The sequence below is a fragment of the Delphinapterus leucas genome, chromosome 21, assembly GCF_059928025.1.
Source record: "Delphinapterus leucas isolate spDelLeu-1000000601 "Yukka" chromosome 21, BTC_Dleu_Yukka2, whole genome shotgun sequence".
Lineage (NCBI taxonomy): Eukaryota > Metazoa > Chordata > Mammalia > Artiodactyla > Monodontidae > Delphinapterus > Delphinapterus leucas.
Window position 1 is genome coordinate 6,440,778 of NC_143149.1, and position 24,230 is coordinate 6,465,007.

The 24,230-nt window shown below is 42.2% G+C and overlaps 1 protein-coding gene across 3 annotated transcripts in view; it reads right to left on the reverse strand.

The window, feature by feature from the left end:
* Window positions 1-14,079, reverse strand: part of AGPAT5 (1-acylglycerol-3-phosphate O-acyltransferase 5) — a 59,990-nt gene extending 45,911 nt beyond the window's left edge. Inside the window, exon 1 of one of the 3 annotated variants that reach the window (XM_089903582.1) lies at window positions 13,491-14,079. In XM_089903582.1, coding sequence (XP_089759708.1) covers window positions 13,491-13,709 — 219 coding nt within the window. In that variant the 5' untranslated portion in view covers window positions 13,710-14,079. The remainder of the gene's footprint in view (window positions 1-13,490) is intronic. The other 2 variants (XM_089903581.1, XM_022570837.3) reach the window with 2 other exon arrangements.
* Between the last annotated feature and the right edge of the window lie 10,151 nt (window positions 14,080-24,230).

Genomic DNA, 24,230 nt, shown 5'->3' on the forward strand with positions numbered 1-24,230 from the left:
CAATTATAAATGTTTATGCACCCAACATAGGAGCACCTCAATACATAAGGCGAATGCTAACAACCATGAAAGAAGAAATTGACAGTAACACAATAATAGTAGGGGACTTTAACACCCCACTTTCACCAATGGACAGATCATCCAAAATGAAAATAAATAAACACAAGCTTTAAATGACGCAATAGACCAGATAGATCTAATTGATATTTATAGAACATTCCACCCAAAAGTGGCAGAATACACTTCCTTCTCAAGTGCACATGGAACATTCTCCAGGATAGATCACATCCTGGGTCATAAATCAAGCCTTAGAAAATTTAAGAAAATTGAAATCATATCAAGCATCTTTTCTGACCACAATGCTATGAGACTGGAAATCAGTTTACAGGAAAAAAAACTGTAAAAAACCACAAATACATGGAGGCTAAACAGTGCACTACTAAATAACCAAGAGATCACTGAAGATATCAAAGAAGAAATTAAAAAATACATAGAAACAAATGACAACGAAACCACGACAACCCAAAACTGATGGGACACAGCATAAGCAGTTCTAAGAGGGAAGCTTATAGCAATACAATCTCACCTCAAGAAACAAGAAAAGTCTCAAAGAAACAATCTAACCCTACATTTAAAACAACTAGAAAAAGAAGAACAAAGAAAACCCAAAGTCAATAGAAGGAAAGAAATCATAAAGATCAGAGCAGAAATAAATGAAATAGAAATGAAGAAAACAATAGCAAAGATCAATAAAAGCTGGTTCTTTGAGAAGATAAAGCCAGACTCATCAGGAAAAAAGGGAGACGACGCAAATCAATCAAATTAGAAATGAAAACGGAGAAATCACACTTGACACTGCAGAAATACAAAGGATTATACGAGACTGCTATAAACAACTATATACCAATAAAATGGACAACCATGAAGAAATGCACAAATTCTTGGAAAGGCACAACTTTCCAAGACTGAACCAGGAAGAATTAGAAAATATAAACAGACCTATCACAAGTAATGAAATTGAAACCATAATTAAAAATCTTCCAACAAACAGAAGTCCAGGACCAGATGGCTTCACAGGTGAATTCTATCAAACACTTAGAGAAGAGCTAACACCTATCCTTCTCAAACTCTCCCAAAAAATTGCAAAGGGAGAAACACTCCCAAATTCATTCTACGAAGCCACCATCACCCTGCTACCAAAACCAGAAAAAGATATCACAAAAAAAGAAAATTATAGACCAATATCACTGATGAACATAGATGCAAAAATCCTGAACAAAATACTAGCAAACAGAATCCAACAGCACACTAAGGATCATACACCATGATCAAGTGGGATTTATCCCAGGGATGCAAGGATTCTTCAATGTATGCAAATCAATCAATGTGATACACCATATTAACAAATCAAGGAATAAAAACCATATGATCATCTCAATAGATGCAGAAAAAACTTCTGACAAAATTCAACACCCATTTATGAAACAAACTCTCCAGAAAATGGGCATAGAGGGAACCTACCTCAACATAATAAAGGCCATATATGACAAACCCACAGGAAGCATCATGCTCAATGGTGAAAAACTGAAAGCATTTCCACTAAGATCAGGAAAAAGACAAGGATGTCCACTCTCACCACTCTTATTCAACATAGTTTTGGAAGTCCTAACCACAGCAATCAGAGAAGAAAAAGAAATACAAATTGGAAAAGAAGAAGTAAAACTGTACTGTTTGCCTATGACATGATACTATATAGAGAGAATCCTAAAGATACCACCAGAAAACTACTGGAACTAATCGATGAATTTGGTAAGGCTGCAGGATACAAAATTAATGCACAGAAATCTCTAGCATTCCTATACACCAACAACGAAAAATCAGAAGGAGAAATTAACACTCCCATTTACCACTGCAACAAAAAGAATAAAATACCTAGGAATAAACCTGCCTAAGGAGGCGAAAGACTTGTACTCAGAAAACTATAAAACACTGATGAAAGAAATCAAAGATGACATAAACAGATGGAAAAATTTATCATGCTCTTGGACTGGAAGAATCAATATCGTGAAAATGACTATACTACCCAAAGCAATATACAGGTTCAATGCAATCCCCATCAAACTATCAATGGCATTCTTCACAGAATTAGAACAAAAAATTTAACAATTCGTATGGAAACACAAAAGACCCCGAATAGCCAAAGCAATTTTGAGAAAGAAAAAGGGAGCTAGAGGAATCAGGTTCCCCAACTTCAAACTATACCAGAAAGCTACAGCAATCAAGACAGTACAGTACTAGCACAAAAACAGAAATACAGATCAGTGGTACAGGATAGAATGGCCAGAGATAAACCCACGCACATATGGGCACCTAATTTACGACAAAGGAGGCAAGAACATAGAGTGGAGAAAAGACAGCCTCTTCAATAAGTGGTGCTGGGAAAACTGGACAGCTACATGTCAAAGAATGAAATTAGAACACTACCTAACACCATACACAAACATAAACTCCAAATGGATTAAAGACTTAAATGTAAGACCAGACACTATAAAACTTTTAGAGGAAAACGCTCTGTGACATAAACCACAGCAAGATCTTCTTTGACCCACCTCCTAGAGTAGGAAATAAAAACAAAAATAAACAAATGGGACTTAATTAAACTTAAAAGCTCTTGTACAGCAAAGGAAACCATAAACAAGACAAAAAGACAACCTTCAGAATGGGAGAAAACATTTGCAAATGAAACAACAAAGGATTAATCTCCAAAATATACAAACAGCTCATGGAGCTCAATATCAAAAAAACAAACAATCCAGTTAAAAAAATGGGCGGAAGATCAACATCACTAATTATTAGAGAAATGCAAGTCAAAACTACAATGAGGTATCACCTCACATCAGTCAGAATGGCCATTGTCAAAAAATCTAGAAACAATAAATGATGGAAAGGGTGTGGAGAAAAGGGAACCCTCTTGCACTGTTGGTGGGAATGTAAACTGATACAGCCACTATGGAGAACAGTATGGAGGTTCCTTAAAAAACTAAAAATAGAACTACCATATGACCCAGCAATCCCACTACTGGGCATATACCCTGAGAAAACCGTAATTCAAAAAGAGTCATGTACCACAATGTTCACTGCAGCACTATTTACAATAGCCCGGACATGGTACCAACCTAAGTGTCCATCATCAGATGAATGGATAAAGAAGATGTGGCACATACATACAATGGAATATTACTCAGCCAAAAAAAGAAATGAAATTGAGTTATTTGTAGTGAGGTGGATGGACCCGGAGTCTGTCATACAGAGTGAAGTAAGTCAGAAAGAGAAAAACAAATACCCTATGCTAACACGTATATATGGAATCTAAAAAAAGATGGTACTGATGAACCTAGTTGCAGGGCAGGAATAAAGAGGTAGACATAGAGAATGGACTTGAGGACATGGGGTGAGAGGGCGAAGCTGGGGAGAAGTGAGAGTAGCATGGACATATATACACTACCGAATGTAAAATAGTTGGCTGGTGGGAAGCAGCAGCATAGCTCAGGGAGATCAGCTCGGTGCTTTGTGATGACCTACACGAGTGGGAAACGGAGAATGGGAGGGAGGCTCAAGAGGTAGGGGATATGGGGACATGTGTGTGCATATGGCTGATTCTCTTTGTTGTGCAACAGAAACCAACACAGTACTGTGAAGCAATTATACTCCAATAAAGATCTATTTTTTAAAACATTTAAATAATGGGCATGTCTCACAGGATTTACAGTGTCAATCATACAGAAAACATAGCGCTGCAATCTTTATCTCCTATAAAACCCAATATATCCCACTTTAAAATAAAACAAGCATGTTGAGGGTGAAAAGGAAACCACAAAAATAAGCACAGTCATCTAATGTCATGACAAACAATTCCCAACGGTGAATATAATCGGTACATGCATTGCCACCAGAACAACGTCTGGCCGCTATCTGGTCCAGCTCTCTGATTTCACGCTTTAGCAGGCTGAGGCACAGAACCACCAAGTTGCCTTGTTCAGTGACCCATGATCAGTTAATGGGCACCACCAGTTTAAGATGCCACACCTCCACTACTTGGGCTTAGTCCATATACTATATACCACGCTGGCCTTAAAATGCCACAGTTTTCCACTTTGTTTACAGACACAAACATGAACTGAAAAGCTTTGCAGGAAAGCCATCTCTGCAATCCCTGTAAAACTCACTAATTTTCCCCATCCCTAAATGGCTTCCAAACAATCGACATTTTCTATATTTAGCTTATCTCAGTAACAAAGTTAAACATGCCCAGTGTTTAAAAATAGATCTTCAGTGGTTATCTAGAGAAAGTAAGATAAGTAATGAATTCTGGTGGGCAAAACAGATGGGCGAAATGTGAAAGGAACAAAATCTCAATTCCTAGCCATTGAAGGGAAAATAATAAATACATAGTTCATACTTATTAAAGTTTATTTTTCAGTATGCATCTCGCTGAAATAAAAGCTATTTCCAATTAAGATGCAAAAGAAGATGGTAAGCCTCTGACATAACATAATTTAGGATCTCAAAGTAGATATTTGGATTGATTGCCTCTTAAGTTGTTTCTTTTTTATTTGTCATTATCACTTGTTTGGAATTCAACAGAAATAAAAAGTTACAAAGAATAGCCCTTCATATTTAAAAATTTACAAGCTCTAAAAGCAAAGTAAATGAAATGATGAACTGCAAATCTTATTGCAATAGACGCAAATTATTAAGTACTTCAAATAAATGTTAATTATCCAAAGAAAGGAATGCATGGTTACAATGTTTATGTACCACATATATGCAGTTTTTAAGGCCCTTGACTTAATTTATTTCCGAGGCTTCAATGAAAAAGCATTTCACTCTAACTTAAAATTATCAAACTTCTTCTGTTCATTGAAGTGAAAAGGTTATTTGCTTTTAAATTTACTAACATGGAGGGCAAGTAAAAGTTTTCATTTAAGAGTACAGATTCTCAAAATACTTAATAAGACAGTTACTACTGTCTTACTAACAAGTATATAATTAATAAGATAACTGTAGTGTTTTCCGAATTTAAAATTTAATAATAACTTACAAAATGCCCCTACAAATAAATTCTTAAACGACTCTCTGATTACCTAAAAGCCCCCTGCGCTCTCTCATTGTAGTCATTTTAGATCAGCTTTTCCGCTTGTTTACCTCCTCACGAAGCCCCCCTGCCTTCTAACCCAGACCTCAGAATTAATCTCTCCCCCTTTTGCATTACAACGAACCCGGTCACGCTGTGCGTCCTTATTTCCAACTCACATCACATCCCCCTCAAGGCCCACAGGCTCCTCAGGGGCAAGGACTGCATCCTTGTTCGACCCAGAGCCCAGCACTCAAATGCTTTTCAACAGATAGATGTTCACTGAATCAAGAAACTGCACGTTTGTTTTTCACAAGTGGATAAGCTATACCTCATTTTCAACAGTAAAGAGGCGGGGAATAAACAAATACTTTAAATGCACCAGTGACGTTTTAAAGGCACCATTCTGTGAATCTTCTAGTACATGTATTTCAAATTACAACCACTTTCCGGCAGGTAATTTGTTCCTTCAAACAAGCCATGTGAAAAACACGGCTTTTTGGTTCTTCCTCATTCTCTAAGTAATTTTAAGTCATCATAATTGTTCAAGTTGGGGGTCCTCCATTTTTAAAACACTCATGTAAAGTCCCTCTAGAGAAAAATAACAATGTTCTCTCTTCATTTTATTAATTCAGTAAAAATGCTCTTTGAATGATTATCTTCATTGCGACTGACACACTAGTTACAATTCTGCTTTAGTCAAACAAGCTTGTTTATCTTGCACAAAGCGCCTTTCAGAAGACTTGGATTTAAATGTAGACACTCTCCTCTCACACGGCTCGCATCTTCACCTTGTTTTTAATTTGCTCCCATGATTTGATAAACTACTTGAAGACTCCCTCTTTTGTATCCTGAAAAGAGGTGGTAAAATGGAATCTGAAGTAATCACGTGTCTAATACAGTGGACTATCTAACCAACACCGCCTTGGGTACATAAGGTACAGTATTCTTCCTCTTCAAAAAAAGAAAATTGAGATATTATTTATCTCAATAATATTCATTTCCTTTCCACATGCACATTGAAAATTTTTAAAAAAAACTTCTTTCACTGTCCTTAGATACAGATGATGCTGTAGAAGGGGATCAGAACACGCCGCCCCAAAACATGCCACTTTGACATGAGGATTATTTTGAGCTGAGGGCAACTGAGAAGCAGCACACACAGCTCTCTGCCCTCCCCTTTTCCACCTAAAGGAGGCCTAAACTTCACTTTGTAATGGTGACATCAAAAACACTCGTAAAGCTGTTCCTTCCTAGAGGACCAGGAAAATCAGAGACAGCACCGAGATGAGTCAGCAAGCCTTACTTAACAGTCCTTATCTACCATACATTTCCTAGGGACCTTCCCACAACGTACCAGCCCTAGGAGCCCGAACCCACCTTTCCTGCACCTAGCTGTGCCTCCACAGGTTACTGCCTTGTGCTGACTCTAACCGCCTCTTTTAGTTTCCCCTTCTTTTCTGAGAGGGGCCAGTAAAAACCCTAGCGTGTAAAATATGAAACTACACGTAAAGTATCAACGCCCGTTAAATCTGTGTGCCTCTTCTCCTGCGGATCTGGCCTTGTCAGTTTGACCTGCGGGCCCAGCTACAGGCAGCTCTATCTCCTCTATGCACAGCGCACCAGTCACTAAGGGCCCGGGCAGAAACCCTGGGTTTAAACTGAGCCTCGGACCTGAGCACTAGTCCATCCCCTCACCAACTACGTGAACTGCAGCAGAAGTCCCTAACCTCCCCATGCCTATTTTTCCTTACCTGTAGAGTGAATGTAATAATGGTAACTACTCACCACAGGTGTGGTGAGATAAACAAGACCATGTAAGCTACCTGCCACAACTCCTGGATCATAGGAACTGTCCCCCAAAATGTTAGCTGCTGCTCTTATTATTATTATTATCCAGCAAAGTCAGATTGTTTACTCAAAATCGTGTTAAATGGTGAATGGATAGGAGAAACATCTATATAATTTCTCTTCCTTAAAAAAAGGAAATATCTCTTAAAAAAAGAATTGCAGCATAAATAAGTTTGCAGATATAATTTACACTCTATGACGTTTACAATTATTTGAAATGATTTTTAAATGTATTTCTGTGCCAATGAAATATATCACTTCAAGATCAAGTACAAGACTTCTACCGTAATACACACAAAACTATGGTCTTTTTCTGCCCAATTTGAAACCTTTCCCTGAATAGGAAAAGTATGACGCCCCTCCGAAACAATGTTAAAATATAAACATAGTCATTTGTCTAATAATCAGTACACAAAAATAATTATTATGCAACATTTAAATGGAACCATACAAATCACAAACCTCCTTTCATACATTCGTCATATCTGTCTCTCTGTATTGTCCTCATTTACAGGGCGTGTTTTTCCTGAGCATCTATGATGTCACTGAGCTCAGCAGTTTCACATATTAGCTCATTTAGTCTTCACAAAATAACATGACAATAAGTATTCCATTTAAGAATGAGAATGCTGAGCTGAAAAGTTGATTTATTCAAGCTGACAGAGAATAGCAAAGAACTAGGAATTACACCCAGGTTTCTCACCCAAGATCCAAAAAATCTTTTGACTACAACAAAATTATTATCTGCAAAAATTCCAAATAACAAATGTCAAATGAGGCTTCCCATAAATTAGAAGCTTATGCAATTCTTTCACTTTGAACATTAACCACAAGGAGATAAGAAACTTGAGAAAAACTGACATAAAATACTTTCCTACAGAAAAATACAAATTAAGAATGAGAGCAAAGCAACATGTAAGCACATGAAGAGCTGGCATTCAGTGCATCGCATCTAACGTGGAAGAATCATTTCCTTATATTCACATACCTCCCTTCAGTTAAGCAACCACTTGCATTCAGTTGTAGTACTCCTGTATTTCCTCAGCTCTTTGCTCATTTTGTCATTTTGTAACATCTCATTATACCTTCAGTTAAAAAAAAAAAAGGGTACTTCCCTGGTGGTGCAATGGTTAAGACTCAGCGCTCCCAATGCAGGGGGCCCGGGTTCGATCCCTGGCTAGGGAACTAGATCTCACATGCATGCCGCAACTAAGGAGCCCATGTGTCGCAACTAAGGAGCCCGTGAGCCACAACTAAAGGAGCCCACGAGCCGCAACTAAAGGAACCCACCTGCCGCAACTAAGACCTGGCACAACCAAATAAATAAATAAATAAATAAATATTTTTTAAAAAACTGACCTCTTTCTAACTGCTAAACTGTGCGCTGAGAGTAGAGACTAATTTATCAATGGAAATGCTAGTGCCTCACATGTGGTTAGCACTTAACATAACTCCCCTTTCCAGGTACCACCCGCCTCATTTCTCTCTGCTTCCAACTATCACTTACACTTACACACACATACAGCCCTCTAAATCCCCATGCAACACTTGCTTATTTGGGGTTTTCACTGCTAGACCATGCAAAGAAGCAGAGGAAACAAAGCTTACAGAATTGCTTACCTTTAAAAATTGCAAAAAGTACAGGTTTTTACTGACAAGTAAACAAAGCCTTCTCTGCATTGCTAGCTGTTCCAGAATCCCCTCTTTTATAAGGTCTCTGACCTTATTCTCAGTCTTACTTCTGTGGGTAGAGTGCATGTTTTCTCACCCATCTATTAAGTAAAGAAAGCAAATTGACGCAGTCCACCTGTTGACCCTGTTAGATCAAAACTTGTCAACTAGAGGGCCATTCAAGAGCCCCCATGCCTTAGAAGTGAGATTCTCATCCACATTTCCACAGAAACACAGACCACTGTTCCCTGCAGAGTGCTCTGCCCTTTTGTTAAAAGGGAACAATCAAGGCAAGTCACTCTCCACTTTATTGCCACCTCCGTGGGGCTACAATCTTGTAAAGGGGATAACATATATATTAAAATAAGCTAATGCTATGTTAATATTACATATAAGTGGTCCTGACATGGAGATGGGGTGAGATCATGACAGATGAGGAAAAGCTGCCCGAGTTGGAAGGAAGTGTACAGAGGAGTCCAAAAGCACATTCTTGAGAATGCACTGGTAATTTAGGGGAGGGACTGGTGAGGAAGCAGTAGTTGGGCTACGGTGAAATCAGTGAATGGGAAAGCTGGCCAGGGAAGAATTCAGACAGCCTTGAATGCCATGCTTAGGAGTCCTCATCTTCATTCAGTTATCAGCTGAGAACCTCTTTTCCCTTAACACACCATGCTACTCCTGCTTGAAGTAAAAACTCACAGAGGTTCATAACAATTGATATGGCTTCTTGAATAACCCAGCAGAGTCACATTCCCTTTGCAGCACAAAGCTAATAAACACAAAACCTCCACTTTCAGTATTATCCTCTACTGTAACTGTTTGCCAGTTACAGTAGAAGGCACTCCTAGAAGGCACACCTTGAGAGTGGGACTGTTCTCTCAACAAATATAACCACACCACCTAGCAAAGCATCTTTGGAAAATGGACCCTGAAGCTAGACTGCCTTGGACTAAATCCTGGCTTGACCATTACAAGTGTGAACTCCGGGTGCCTTAGTTCTCTAATCTGTAAAATGGGAAAAACAGCGCCTATCTGGTAAGGATGAGATGACTCACATAAGACAACAGTACCTGGCACACAGTCAGCACTCACTAAATGCTAGGTGTGTTGCTAACACAATCCTCTCCTTTCCACTCCGTATCCAATTACAAAGCCCCATCAGCTATCTTAAAATACTTCTGGGATTTTTTCCATTCTCTCCGTGCCCACTCTTTCCACGACTCTGACCATAATATCTCACCTAGATTACTACAATACTTCCCAAACTGGCCCTTTTCAGAGCTCAATGCATATGTTACTTGCTCAGGGACATTTCCCCAAACCCCCAACCTCTACCCACTAGGTTAACAAAGTCACAGAGTACTTATATTTTGTGTCCCACTAGAATGTGAGTTCCATGAGGGCAGGGACCTTGTCTATGTTTTTCTTCATTCCATCCCATATAGTCCAGCACAGGACCTGGAATTCAGGGCACACTCCAATATCAGATGAATGAATAAAGAGCGGGTTCTGAGACGTTACTACTTAGTTTTGGATCGTCTAACTACTAATATTAACCTCTGTTTAAAAAACTATAATAAAATGAGAAAATATCAAAGGAAAAATTAACTTATAATTCCATTTAAGAAGAGCCCACTCTCAGTGTATTCAGTTCTACAAAATTAGACAAATTTATGAAAGAGGGAAAGTAAATTGTGTATAGAGAGTCATATTTTCTTTTGCTTTCCATAACAATGGCACAGAGGTGTCCCCATAGGTTATGGTATATTTAGTGTTACTATAAAACCCATCCAAGAAGTTAATTTAATGGAGAAGGAGTCTTCCCACAATTCATACATTTATATAAAAACTCTTGGCAGAAATCCAAAGTTACACACCAAACTGTTGCAGGCCTAGGAAAGGTGTGTGTAGGTAAGGGGAACTTTAACTTTCTCAATATATTTTTGCAGTGTTTGAATATTTTATTGTACCTGTGACTCATAACAGAAAAATAAGGTATTTTAAAAAATCGTGCACAAATGCAAACTAAAATAACTGTCTTGCGCAGTCCAGGATTTATGTTTATAGAAAGTATAGAAACAAGGTTCTAATTACATTTCTCTAAGAGTTTCTTATAAGTCTATTCCCTGGCCAGACTTAAATTGTGTTAGACTGGAATCACATTTGATTGAGAAATGTTTAATTTCCTCTTAAAGGTTTGTGTCATTCTACTTAAGCAAACCCAGAAGCACATCCAGATCTCCCTGGCTCTGTTACTCCCAGTTAAACTGTAGGAAGGTCTTTAAAGGTCTTAACATGAATGATAAATAAGCAGAGGAAAAAAAAGTAAGGATACAAGCAACAATTTATATTCTATCTAGAACTACTGATATTTGAGAAGAATCTGGGCAACATTTTAGCAGAAATGCAGAAAGAATCCAGACTTGAAAAAAAAAGGTGTTGGACTTGTGAGGTCCCTTCTCTGATTCTAAATAAACATGTTTCATTCAAATACAACAGTTTAGCTGCTTTTTCAACAAGATACAGAATACAAATTTAATTCATTAAGAGTTTAGGACTATTTTTGAGGATACAGTGCTACCAAAAGAAAGAACTAGTTATAAATGGCCTCTAGACATGAAGGCCTTGAGGGTTTCTGAGGAAACTGAAACAATCTTTCAAGTAAATGTATAAATTATTAGAGAAGTTAAGGGTATTCTAACTGAACGCATTATATATATAAAACGTTAAAATCTTAGACTTAAATTCTATGTTTTTCTTCCAGTGTTATTTGAACTAATTTATACTTGAAGCAGGTCAGCTGAAAAACTAAATTTATTTTATATCAAATTTTACTTTTGATTGTTATAATGTATCATGTTAGCATTTGGGAAAGTGGGGATTAGCAGACAGAGCCATTAGTGTAAAATATATTTTAAAGTACTGATTTCAGCAGGAAGAAAATGGTGACTAAAATATTTAGAGGGTGTTAATGACGAGGCATGTTGCATATGTCTAGAAATAAATATCACTAGATATTTTGGCCTGCAAACATCAATGATCAGTTTTTGGTGTATTCCAGTAGAAGGAGGGGAAAGAGCAACAAAAAACATTTTTTTAATAAAGAAACATGAATTCTGATATTTAGAAGATTATAACTGAATACTGGTTCTTCATGTATTTATAAAAGGATGCCTGATGGCCCTCAATTATAATTCAAAGTTTTATTTCACGCAGGTTCCTTGATGAAGTTTGTTAGGAATCCTAGAACTGAGTGTCCGTTATCACCATCAGATTAAACTGTTTAAAAACCGTGTGCTGAGAACTCAAACAATAAATTGGAGGTCTATACGGAACAAATATAAGGTAAGATACACAATTTGAGAAATACTGTGAAATTTTACAGTCATTTTTTTAAAATAAGAAACTCGCTAAACACAAATTACTTCAATGGTATATGTTACATTGCATGGGACATATTATATGCTTTTAACGAAAATTTTAAAACCCGCCATAGGTAGAATTACTTTTCTAAGAGGTAAATGACTGTCGTATATTCTGATCCTGTATCCTAGCCCAGGCCAGTTGTCATATGATGTGAAATTAAATACTTATCATGATAAAACCATACATTTAGACAAACGTGGTGAGGTAAGAACAGAGTGGGGAAATGACTGGTCTGAATTAGTGAAAATTTTAAATGTGGCCCATTGAAAAAGTCAATTATCAGGAAACCAGTATCTGGAAAAGCGATCTTTCTTTCTTTCCTAGGAAACACTTACAGATACTGATTTAAACACAGTCCCTGGCTTCTAGTTCCCTTCCCCCAAACCTCCAACTGGGGCAAACGCATACACTCATCAGGAATCAACAGCAATGCAACTATAAATTCAAAATGGTAGCTGGTGGACAAAAGGGTGAAAGCAGCTGCTCTAGGGGGAAAAAAAAAAGACAAAAAGACAAAATAATGCCATCCCATTCACTCCAACCTGTCCCCACCAAGAAAAGAAGAGGACTAACTGAATATAAGGAAAACCAAGAATTAAGCTCTCTTTTTTTTTTTTTTCAAATTGGGGAACAGAAGGAAAACACAACTGTTATTCCTGTGTAAGAGACTTCAAATAATTAAATGGAGTTAAAAGGGCCTTCTACTTTTGTTTGTTTTACAAATTTAATCTACAAATCCAATCTCTATAGAGAAAGAAAATAACAGAAAGTAAGCAGACAAAAGATTAGCCACACATGTAAGCCTAGTCTAAGTTGGCAAGAATTTTATCTCTGGTAAGGCTTCTACAGTAACAAATGGATTAATTTCCTTGCCCAGCTTTCACTTGTACTGCGGAGAATGCAAAACAAAGTTGTACTTCTCGCCCAAACAGTAACACCAATCTGTTTCAAGAAAAGGTCTCCGATTTTTAAAAGCGCACTGTTCAGTTCAACCATTACCATCTTCTTAGACCAAACGCCAGAAGCTGTCAACTGCTTGCCCTATTTAAACGTTCATCTGCACCTACTTCTCCCAGCATCAAGACAGGCAGTTGCAAGAGAGGGGGAGGGCGGGCGGTGGATCCCGCTTGGGGCCGCAGAGCAGCGTTACCGCAGCTACCTAGTAATCCTGGAGTACCCGCAAGGAAGCACCTGGCCAAACCCTAGGCGAGAACGTGAAACTGCCCCCACGGTGGGAGGACGGCGTAATGGCACGTGTTCCCGGGGCCGGATCTGCCCGCCACGGCGGAGCGAGGCTACATAGCTGGACGGACGCTGGGTGGGTGGGTGGCAGCTGGGGGATGCGCCTGCGACCCCCCAGGGCCCCAGACGCAGGGAGAGGCGGCAGGTGCGGCGGGCGGGGCCTCACCTGCACGCCGGTGTAGTTCTCGAAGAAGAAAAGCACCATGCTCTGATAGATGCAGTAGAGCCGGTCGTCCACCGCCTGGTAGAAGCGCGAGGGCAGGAAGGCGGAGAGCAGCCGCCAGGCCCCCCAGGCCAGCACGTAGGTGGGAGCCGTGCCCAGGAGCACGGCGGCCGGCAGCACGCAGCACATCGAGTACATGTGGAGCACCAGGGACAGCAGCATCTTCCCGGCTCCGCACGAGGAAGGCTCCGCCGGCTCTTCCCCGCCCCGCCGCCGCCGGCCGCCCGGCGGCCCTCAGTCGGCGGCCAATCACCGGGCTGGGCCGGGCCCCGCCGCCGCCCCCTCACCTCGCCGGGCCGCCGGCCGCCCCTGAGACGCCCAGCCCGCGCCGGATCCGGCCTCCGCCCCGAGCCGCATGGGCCGCGCCGCCGCTGGACGGTGGGCGGGCTGGCGAATGAGGGGTCCGGCGCGCTTCTCCCGGCCACGGGGCAAGGGGAAGCCGCGGCCCTCGGGGGGTCGAGAGCTCAGGATCACTTACACCCCATGACCCTCGCCCGTCACCCTATGCCCCTACCGGGGGCGGGGCTCCGCGCCAACAACACGACTCCTGATTGGCCGCCCGTTACCATAGTCCCCCTCCGCGGGTGGGGGGGGCTCAGCGGCAAGAACTCGTCTCCCGATTGGTCGAGTCGTGCTGACAGTCGACACGCAACTGCCGCCCGGACGCGTGGACTGCCCGCTCTGGCTACTGCACATGCTCCAAAGCTTGCCCTCCCCCCGCCCCCTCCCCAAAGGGAAGCGGCGACTTCCGGGTGGAGCGGGTTGAAGGTGGGTGTCGGCCGAGGAGGGGCCCAGGCGGCCTTGTGCCCCTTGGTCCGGCTCTGGGCGCAGATTGGCTTGAGGGAACGCCCCACCTGCTGCTTGCACACCTGAGGGCCCCTGGACCCCGGGATGGACCCTTAAGCCGAGATGTCCCCTTCCGAGGGGCGCACCGGCGACCCGCGGTACCTCGCAGGTGCTGCAGACCTTGGCTTCGGGCGGCTAAGAGGACTCCTGCTGGCAACGGAGACTGGTCAGGCCTGCTGTGGGAAGGCCCGCAGTGACAGCAGTGCGATAAGCGCTGTCAAGGCGTCAGCCCTGGGTTATCGGGCCAGGCTCACCTTCCGCTCCACGGTGGCTCTCACCCCCTCCGCCTTCCTGGCTTCCTCCTCTTCTCCCAGCCGGGTGCACAGGACCCCCTCTCCTGCCCTTCACTCGCCCACCTGCATGTTTCTGAGTCAGGCCCCTGCCTTCCCATCGCTACAAGTTTACGCACAGCTGGACAGCCTGTTTACAAGGTTCTTGACACACTGGTTTATTTTATCAGGCCTTATATCAAATTCACTCTTGCTTCACTTCCCCAGGCCTGGCGCTTTAACTTCTGATAGTTTATGATGAGCCTCAGCTTTTGAGTAGTTCTTGAAGGTACTGGAGTGCACATGTGGGATAAAGTACTAACCTACTTCTGTGACCTTCACAAAAATCTGGGAAATCAGGGCAGCCGTTTTATTGATGTCAAAACAGACTCTGAGGCCTTCTGAATCCTTCTACTGCCCTTTGGCTACAGTGAGTGTGGTTTACTGTGTAATCCTTTCCAGGGATAGTTGCACTTCAGAAGAATGCCGAATGATTTAAGTGGAAAAAAAAATTTTTTTTTTTGCCTGAATGCAAGCCTGTGGTGTAGCTTTATGCAGGAAGACATTTTAGCGGAAAATTCTAATCAGGGCCAGGACGGTGGCTGCTTGATTTGACTGTCTCTACGTGATTGACATCATGTAACGTGATTGGTAAATGGTGACCTTGAGGGACAAGTCCAGGTGAATAGAGATTGCTCAAGGAACAATTATTTGGACAGGTATATTGCCAACAGGAAGCATTAAACACTCAAAAGATTTTCAACGCGGTTTCCCCTCTTTCTGTGGAAAGTAATGCCCTGTGAGAGCTAGAGTCATTCCGGAGGGAAAAAGTCATGGGTATGGATACCGTGCACAACCAATGCTAATCACGCTTCCTTTAACTGAGACCAGACATCCCTACAATTAGGAAAACGTATGAAGAGATAAAGCTGGTTCAGTGTTAATGTTACAATCTGTACACATGCAGTCAGTAAATGTTGTGATATGTAAGTGTGTTACTTCCTGTGAATTACCCCCATATTACTGTTAGTCACCTGGTTGTAGAGTTTTGTGCCAGGTTCTGACATGGGGACACTGAGAACGTGAGCCTCTCTCGTCCCCTGTTTATATCCAAACCCAGCCCGACACACTCATCCCCTGTGCTCTTCAGCCTCCTCTCTCCCTGCTGGTCACAGATTTACCCTCCTTTCTGCCTTCCCCTCTCTCAAGCTGTACTCAGCACGCACCCTCTGCCTCTACTTCCTTACGGTGTACATTTTTTAACCCCTTGCAGTCTGACTTCCTTTTCCACCCCTCTGCTGAAACGGTTCCTTGTAAAGAGCGCGTCTAACCCAGCCTGCATACAATGGCTCTGGGATATAACAGTGAAAAGACTGATCGCATTTAGCAGGGACTTAGGTATGGGGTGAGCTTTACGTAAAGGGGGATATTCAGGATACACTGGGGACGTATACCAACGAGATCTCATTTAGTCGGGGCACATAGAAGGCTTCTCAATTAGAGAGAGATTTGAGATGAAGTTTGAGGGTGGAGTTAGATGAGAGCTAGAGAAGGGAAGGAAGGTGAAGAGCCTTCCAAGTGAGAACAGCGAGTCTCAAGGACTGAAGCTAAGAGCCCACAGGTTCTCAAGGCTGAAGAGACCTGTGTGCAGCATGGTAATGAGCCGCTCTTCTCTGTTTTTTATTCGGATGCCCCCTAGAAGTGTGCTGTGTATTTCCCTCACACATTTGTAAGTTAATAGCTAAAATTATTTTTATCATAAGTTTAATTAGTTACAAAAGAAATAAGTTCTGATGAGTTATAAGTGAAATTTTAAAATTAATTACAGAATTTAAAAATAGTTAAAATAAAATAACAGAAATCTTTTAAGTGGACCCCATGGGTTATAAATACCATAGTGATTTAATACCAACATTCTCCATGTAAAAAAGATTTTTACCAATTAGAATTTTACATTGATCCTTTGTCTCCTCGAAAACATTTTCATTCCCCTTCTGCCACATAATTTTATCTTAATGGAATATATTTTATGCTTCCACGTCTTTTATTGATCAGACTATGTCATCAGGGTCCTAAGAGTTAAAATTTCTTCTGGATTGAGCTATGACTCTTGTTAGCAACATACAATTTAATCCATGTATATCACAAAATCTGATAATTATTGTAAATAAAGGTAAAGTTTGATTGGAAATGCTTGTCTTAATGGTACCTTAATTAAAAGAAATTGGCGAATTATCCTCTGGTGTCCTAAAGTTATTACACCTTTCCCACCTCACTGCGGAACAGTGTGGTAAGGTTGGGGGCTGGGGAGCAAGTGGGCAGGACGGTTGTGAAATGCAAGGCGGTCTGTACTCCATGAATCTTCTCAGGCATATCAAATGGACAGATACTTTGGAATCAAGAAATCTACTTAAATGAACAGTCAGTAGCAGAGCGGTTACATGAATACACAAAGATGCCACATGAAGTGTTATGCAGCGGTTAGAAAAAGACTAGGTAGACCCAAGTGTACCTAAATGTACCCAAATGATCTGCACGTTAGGTGAAAAAAGCAAGTTGCTGGATAATACATGCACTATTACCTCATTTCTGTAAAAAATAAAACTATATTTCTAGATGCAAATGTCTAAAAACTGATGACGGCGGGCGGTCTTCTCAGGGGAGGGGAAGTAAGATTAGATGAAGTTCAGCCGGACTTCCTGTATTGTTTCAAGTTTTTACAAAGAAATATTGATTCAACAAATATGTATCCAGTTTTCCATGTCCCACTTCATGCTGGGTGTCAGGTAAAGAGAGAGAACAGATAAAGGCCCTGAGGTCATGACTCTTGCGGTCTGGGGTGGGGCAGTGGGATTAATTTATTTCAGAGGCAAATAAAAATAAAGGAGAAAAATAAGAGATGACTTTTGCAGGAGGTAACTAGAAGGTGGGATCCACGGGAGTCTTCACCTTGGTGATAAGGAGGGGCAGGGAGGGTGAAGAATGCCTCCCCAGTTGCAGGCTTGAGTAACCGGGTGGCATTTGCTTTCATCTACGGGGAGTGGAAACAGGCTCTGCGGAGCACAGAGCTTCCAATCAGCCCGTGCGGCAGAGAGCCCTTCAAGGAAAAAAAAGAACACAAGTTTACAAATAAAAAATTGGATTTGAACATGGATATTTATTTAGAATGAGAAAAATAATTTTTAAGTGTATAAATTTTTACAAGCTGACATCACAAAAATAAAATATTCAGAAAAATAACTTTTATCATGTAACTATCATAGATCAGTGATAAAGTATACCTTTCTTTTGACTGTGAAAACCATTTTGCATTTTCTCTACAGAAAAGTAATTGCCTCTCTAGCATGATAAATGTAAACTTGGTTTTTATCATTCATTGTCAGGATGCATGATATTCAACCTCACACTATGACTTTAGTACATTTTCAGTAAAACTAGGTTTATTTCGTGAAGAGGGGGAGGTGCGAAGGAGAGGGAACTTGACAAACGCACTGTAAAATTCATGTAGGGAAACAACTCAAAAATTTTTGAAGAGGAGGGCTACTGAGCATGGCAGTCGGAGTGACGGCCATCCGAAGACATCCCTGTAATTTCTGGAACCCATGAATACGTTAATTTGCTTGGCAAAGGAGAATTTAGGGCACAGGTGGATTTAGGATTGCCAATGCACGACCTTACGGAGCGAATGCCGGGTTTTCCAGGTGGGCCCAATGTAGTCACGAGGGGCCTTAAAAGTGGGAGGGGGCAGTTAAGGAGCTGAGAGCGACGTGCTGAGGCCCGCCCTCGCTGGCTTCCTAGACGGAGGAAGGGGGCTAGGGAGGGAAGGCAGGCTCCAGAGCCTGGAAGGAACGCGGGTGCGGACTGTCCCCCGGAGCCCCAGGAGGACACAGCCCTGCTCGGTACCTTGCCGACTCCAGTGACACCTGCTTTGAGCTTCTGACCTCAAAACCGTAAGATACGTTGGTTTTATTTAAGTTTCTAAGTAGGTGGTGATTTTTGATAGCAACAATAGGAAGCGGGTCCATGGAGGGAGGGATTTTTCCGGTAGGTACCGACACATAGTGTAACGCTACAGTAATAGTGTCTTGCTAGTGTGGAAGCGGACGGCTCAGCGGGGCAAAAGGAAGAGTCTAGAGACACAGGTGCTGCTGTGTATGTGTGTTTTGTATTGTGTCTCATGAAAGTGGCATTTAAAATCTGAGGGAAAAGAATGAATTAGTCAAAAAATGCTAGTACCTCTGTACATTTGGGGAAAATGTTATATAAACAAACTCGACAACCTACACCCAAATAAAAGCCAGACGGGAGGATTTAAACATAAAACTTCATCTAAAAAGTTAAAAACAGGCTTCCCTGGTGGTGCAGTAGTTAAGAATCCGCCTGCCAGTGCAGGGGACACGAGTTCGAGCCCTGGTCCGGGAAGATCCCATATGCCGCGGAGCAGCTAAGCCCGTGAGCCACAGCTACTGAGCCTGCGCTCTAGAGCCCACAAGCCACAGCTACTGAAGCCCGCGTGCCTAAAGCCCGTGCTCCGCAACAAGAGAAGCCACCGCAATGAGAAGCCCACGCACCGCAACGAGGAGTAGCCCCCGCTCGCAGCAACTAGAGAAAGCCCTCGCGCAGCAACGAAGACCCAACGCAGCCAAAAATAAATAAATAAAAATTTAAAATAAAAAGTAAAAAAATACTGGAAAAGATACAGGGTAATCGTTTTATAAACTTCACGAGGAGGAGATTTTACTTGGCATGATACTAAGACAAAGTATTGAGTCTCATGTGATCTTGGCGTCTCCACGGAGCAATCTGACAGCAGAATTGAATAAACTTGTGTCTCTGAAAAACCACGAACGTTCACCCTGAATGCTGTGAGGTCTTAGTGTGTGTGAGGGCCTTGGAACACCCAAATTGATCCTACCTGAACTCAGGTGTGGAATGTAATTAAAGAAAGCTGTAAGATGATCAGCTGTACTGTAAACTGACTACCGTTAAGTGGGAACAGAAGGGTGCTATCTGAATGTAGAAGCAAAGGGAAGCTTGTCTCGGTGTGAAGGAATGGAACAATCGGGCACAAGAGTACCTTCTCTTCACTAACAACTTAGAATGTAGCCCAGCACTGCCTGTGTTTGTTCAGCCTCCATTCGAGCTTTCATTTACTTTTATCTGTAAAACTAAAACAAAAAGGCATTCTTTTTTTTTTGTGGTACGCGGGCCTCTCACTGTTGTGGCCTCTCCCGTTGCGGAGCACAGGCTCCGGACGCGCAGGCTCAGCGGCCATGGCTCACGGGCCCAGTTGCTCCGCGGCATGTGGGATCTTCCCGGACTGGGGCACGAACCCGTGTCCCCTGCATCGGCAGGCGGACTCTCAACCACTGTGCCACCAGGGAAGCCCAAGAGAAGGCATTCTTGTTCTAAAAGATTTAAACACTGTTTTGAATATTGAATGAAGTTCTTGCTGCTGTCTCGAATCCGACTTACTCACCTAGAGGTTATGGTTGTAATGAACACCTAGAGGTTATGGTTGTAATAAACATAACTTTCTAGTTATTTTCTTGTGCTTCCGTCAGTGGATGTTTGTACATATGCCCTGCCTTGTTCCGCTCTTGAGAGCCCTAAGATTTCCATTTGGACCAGATATCCACCGCTCCCCAACAGAACTCATGTGCTTTGGGGAAAGTTGATTCCATCCACTGTCTCAGGAGAGGCCATGATTCATGTAAGGCAGTGGTTTCTTGGGGTTTTCTTGTTTTCATTTTGAAGTCTGGACATTGAACCCTTGAAGCTCCTGAAGACCTTTTCAGGTGGTCCAAAGTCAAAAGTATATTTACAATGACACTGAAACATTATTTGCATTGAATTTGGAGTAATGTTGGTGGGTAAACCTGCTAGCACCTTGGCATCAAGGCAGTGATACCAAAGTGCATGGTGGTCACGCGTTCATCGCCATGGACTCTCGGTGAAAAACCGCTCATTTCACTTAAGAATACCCTTGACAAAACAATACACGTGAATTCTATTAAATCCTGACCCTTGAGTACACATCCTTTTAACATGTGTGAGTAAAAGGTAAGTATGTGTGAAGCATGTCTGCACCCTGACTGATGTACGGTAGTTCTCTAGAGGAAAAACATGGATTTGTGAGCTCAACTAGCTAGTTTTTTCATAGAACATAATTTTACTTGAATAACAGATAAGCTATGGTTATTCTGGCAGATATTTTATCAAAAATGAATAAACCAGCTCTGTCACTTCAAGGAAAAACAACTGATAATATTGCTGATAATAACCTCGAGCTTTTCCATGAACATCAGAATTTTGGAAAACCTAGATTTGCTCTCATGAACTTGACATGTTCTCAGTAATTGGACTTCTTTGGTTCTGTGGTGATATTACTTATCGTGCTTTCAGTATTGTATGTCAACATTTAGAAGATCTGCATAACTCAGTGAACCAATATTTTATAAATCAGTGCTTGGACTCTAAAAATCACGTGTGGGTAAATGGTTATTTCAAAGTGCAAGACAGACCAATGGATTTTAATGTAACAGGGTACAAAAATTTGATATGTCAAATTCCACATTGCTAACAACCTTTATGAAATTACCAGTTCCTGAGTTTTAATATGATACGAAATAATATTCACATTATCTGAAGGCTATTAAAACTCTTTCCCTTTTCTAATCACATATCTGATTGAGGCTGGATTTTCTTCAGATGCCTCAACCAAAATGTCATGGCAGCAGATGGAATGCAGAGAATCCAGCTGTATTCAATTAAGCCAGACATTAAAGAGATTTAACAAAAAATGTAAAACAATGCCACTCCTCTAAATTCTTTGTTTTGAATTTTTCCCATAAATATTAACGTACAATGGACTTTACTGTTCTCTAAAAGGACTTACTAAATATTTTAAACTTTCCACTTTAATTTCCAGTATAGTAAATAGCAGTAAGTATAACCTGGGTTTAAAAAAACAAGGTAGAAAACGGGTAATGGGTTCCTGAACCACTCCTCTAAGACAATCAAAGTAGCCCTACTTCTGTTTCCACACAAAAATTGTTTAGGGATGAACTTAACCCCCTTAGGGCTTCTGAGACTCAAGTGGAGGTTATTGTGGGTCCTGGAAATGAAGCTTGTTGATTCTGCCAAAGATGCTACCAGAAATGTTCCTTCCTCTCTTTGGGCTGATGAATTAATATTAGGGTGAAACTTGGCACTCTACAGCCAGGAAGTCAGCTTCAACCTGAAGGCAGAGCTAAGAAATAGGACATGAAGGCTTTGAAATCCTTAGGGTGTGTTTCACAGCTGATCTGATTCAACAGCCCATCTCTCAGCGTTCTAGTTAACGAACAAAGAAGCCTCTATTAAAGCCAGGTTGAGGTGGGTTTCATCTCTCATCTACTCAGTCCTCCCTGCTGGAAACCTAGAGGTTATTCTGTTTCCCTGCTCCTCTCCTGCTACACCCATTGGCACTAGGTCATTCATTCATTTGCTCACTCATTCAATCAATTATTGAGTGCTTGTTATGTACCAGGCCCTGGTCTAGGACCTGGTCATATAGTCAGATAAGGTCCCTGTCTCAATGTCAGTAGTGAGAGATGGATCCAGTTACAAGGGCAAGCAGTGAATTAAAATAGGGAGGTGTGAGAGAGAGTTGTGAAGTAGTTCCTTTAAATCATAAGGTCAGGAAATGCCTCTGTACGGAGGAGACATTTAAGTTAAAACTGGAATGATGAGCAGAAGGAAGATGAGAGCATTTCAGGCTGAGGGAACAAGTGCAAAGGTCCTGAGGCAGGAAGGAAGGAGCTCAGTAAGCAGCAGTTCTAATCTACTGGTGGCTAAAATCCTCAGTCATTCTTTTTTTTTTTTTTGGCTGCGTTGCGTCTTCCTCGCTGTGTGCAGGCTTTCTCTAGTTGCAGCGAGAGGGGCTTCTCATTGCGGTGGCTTCTCTTGTTGCGGAGCATGGGCTCTAGGCATGCGGGCTTCAGTAGTTGTGACTCGCAGGCTCAGTAGTTGTGGCACACAGGCTTAGTTGCTCCGTGACATGTGGGATCTTCCCAGACCAGGGACCGAACCAGTGTCTCCGGCATTGGCAGGCAGATTCTTAACCACCGTGCCACCAGGGAAGTCCCCTTAGTCATTCTTAACTCTGCTCTATCCACCCCACATCCAATCCCTCAGTAAACTATTAGTTTGACCATCACAGTCACCCAGACCCCCCCTCCACCTCATCCAGGTGCTGTCATGTCTCACCTGTACGAATGTAGCCTCCCTATTTCCATCCTCGAGCCCCCTCCCCCTTCCCAGTCGCTGTATCTTCTGCACGCAGCTGTTGTGGGTGAACTTTGTCCCCTTGAAAATCCATGTGGCGAAGTCCTAGCCGCCCCCCACCTCGGGATGTGACTGTATTTGGAGATAAGGTCTTAAAAGTGGCGGGTGGGGTAAGATGAGGTCCTGAGGGTGGGCTTTAATCCAGCATGACTGGCATCCTTGGAAGAAGGGGAAACTGGGACACAGACACACAAAGGGAAGATGATGGGAAGGAACACAGGGAGGAGACGGCCATCTCCAAGCCCAGGAGAGAGGCCTGGGGCAGATCCTTCCTCACAGCTCTCAAGGGGACCCAACCCTGCCAACATCTTGCTTTTGGATTTCTAGCCCCCAGAACTGAGGGACAATTTCTGTTGTTTAAGCCCTCGGTCTGTGGGGCTTTGTTAGAGCAACCTGAGCGAACAAAAACGGCAGCCAAGGCCGTCTTTCTGTTAATTCTCTGCTCGAGGTAGTTGACCTTAAACCACTTGGGGCTAGGGGCTCTGGGGCTCCACACCATCAAAAATTCGAGTGTAACGTAAAGGTGGTTCCTCCAGTACTGTAGTGTTTACCGTTGAAAAAAGTCCAAGAACAAGTGGACCCTTGCAGTTCAAACCTGTGCTGTTCAAGGGTCAACTGCACTCCCATCTCGGAGTCAAATCCAAGTTAAGCCCTGCCTGTGATGCTTCCCCGACTCCAGGCCTTACCGGGAACACCCTCCCCACTGTGTGCACCACAGCCGTGCCTGAGACTCCCAGCTTCAGCTGTGCAGTGGCCGTCAGGATGGAGCCCTCCTCAAACCCAGACCCCCCAAACCCATAAATGCTCTCTCTTCTCCCATCTGGGTGACATTCTTTACTGCAGTAAGGAACTGGTTTCAGTTGATCCGTGAGTTACTCTGGTCATTCTAAAGCGTCAGCCACCCTGACCTCTTGCTGTCTTTCCTGTGCCTCGAGCAGGACAGACCTTCCCAGAACCTGGAATTTTCCTCCCCATATATGGACATGCTTGTCCTCTCTCTGCCAGTCTCGGTTAAATGTCATCAAAGAAACTCTTAACCATGTGTGCCCTTTTGTTATTACTTGTTTACCTTGCAACAGACATTGCTAGTTATTCCCCAATACCCACCTCCCATTTTATAATAATTAGATCCCTAATTTTTACCTAGGTACATGGCTGCCTAAAATAAAGACTGTTTCCCAGCTTTTCTTCCTCCTAGATGGTTTGACTATCCAATGAAATGTAAAAGGAAGTGGTGTAT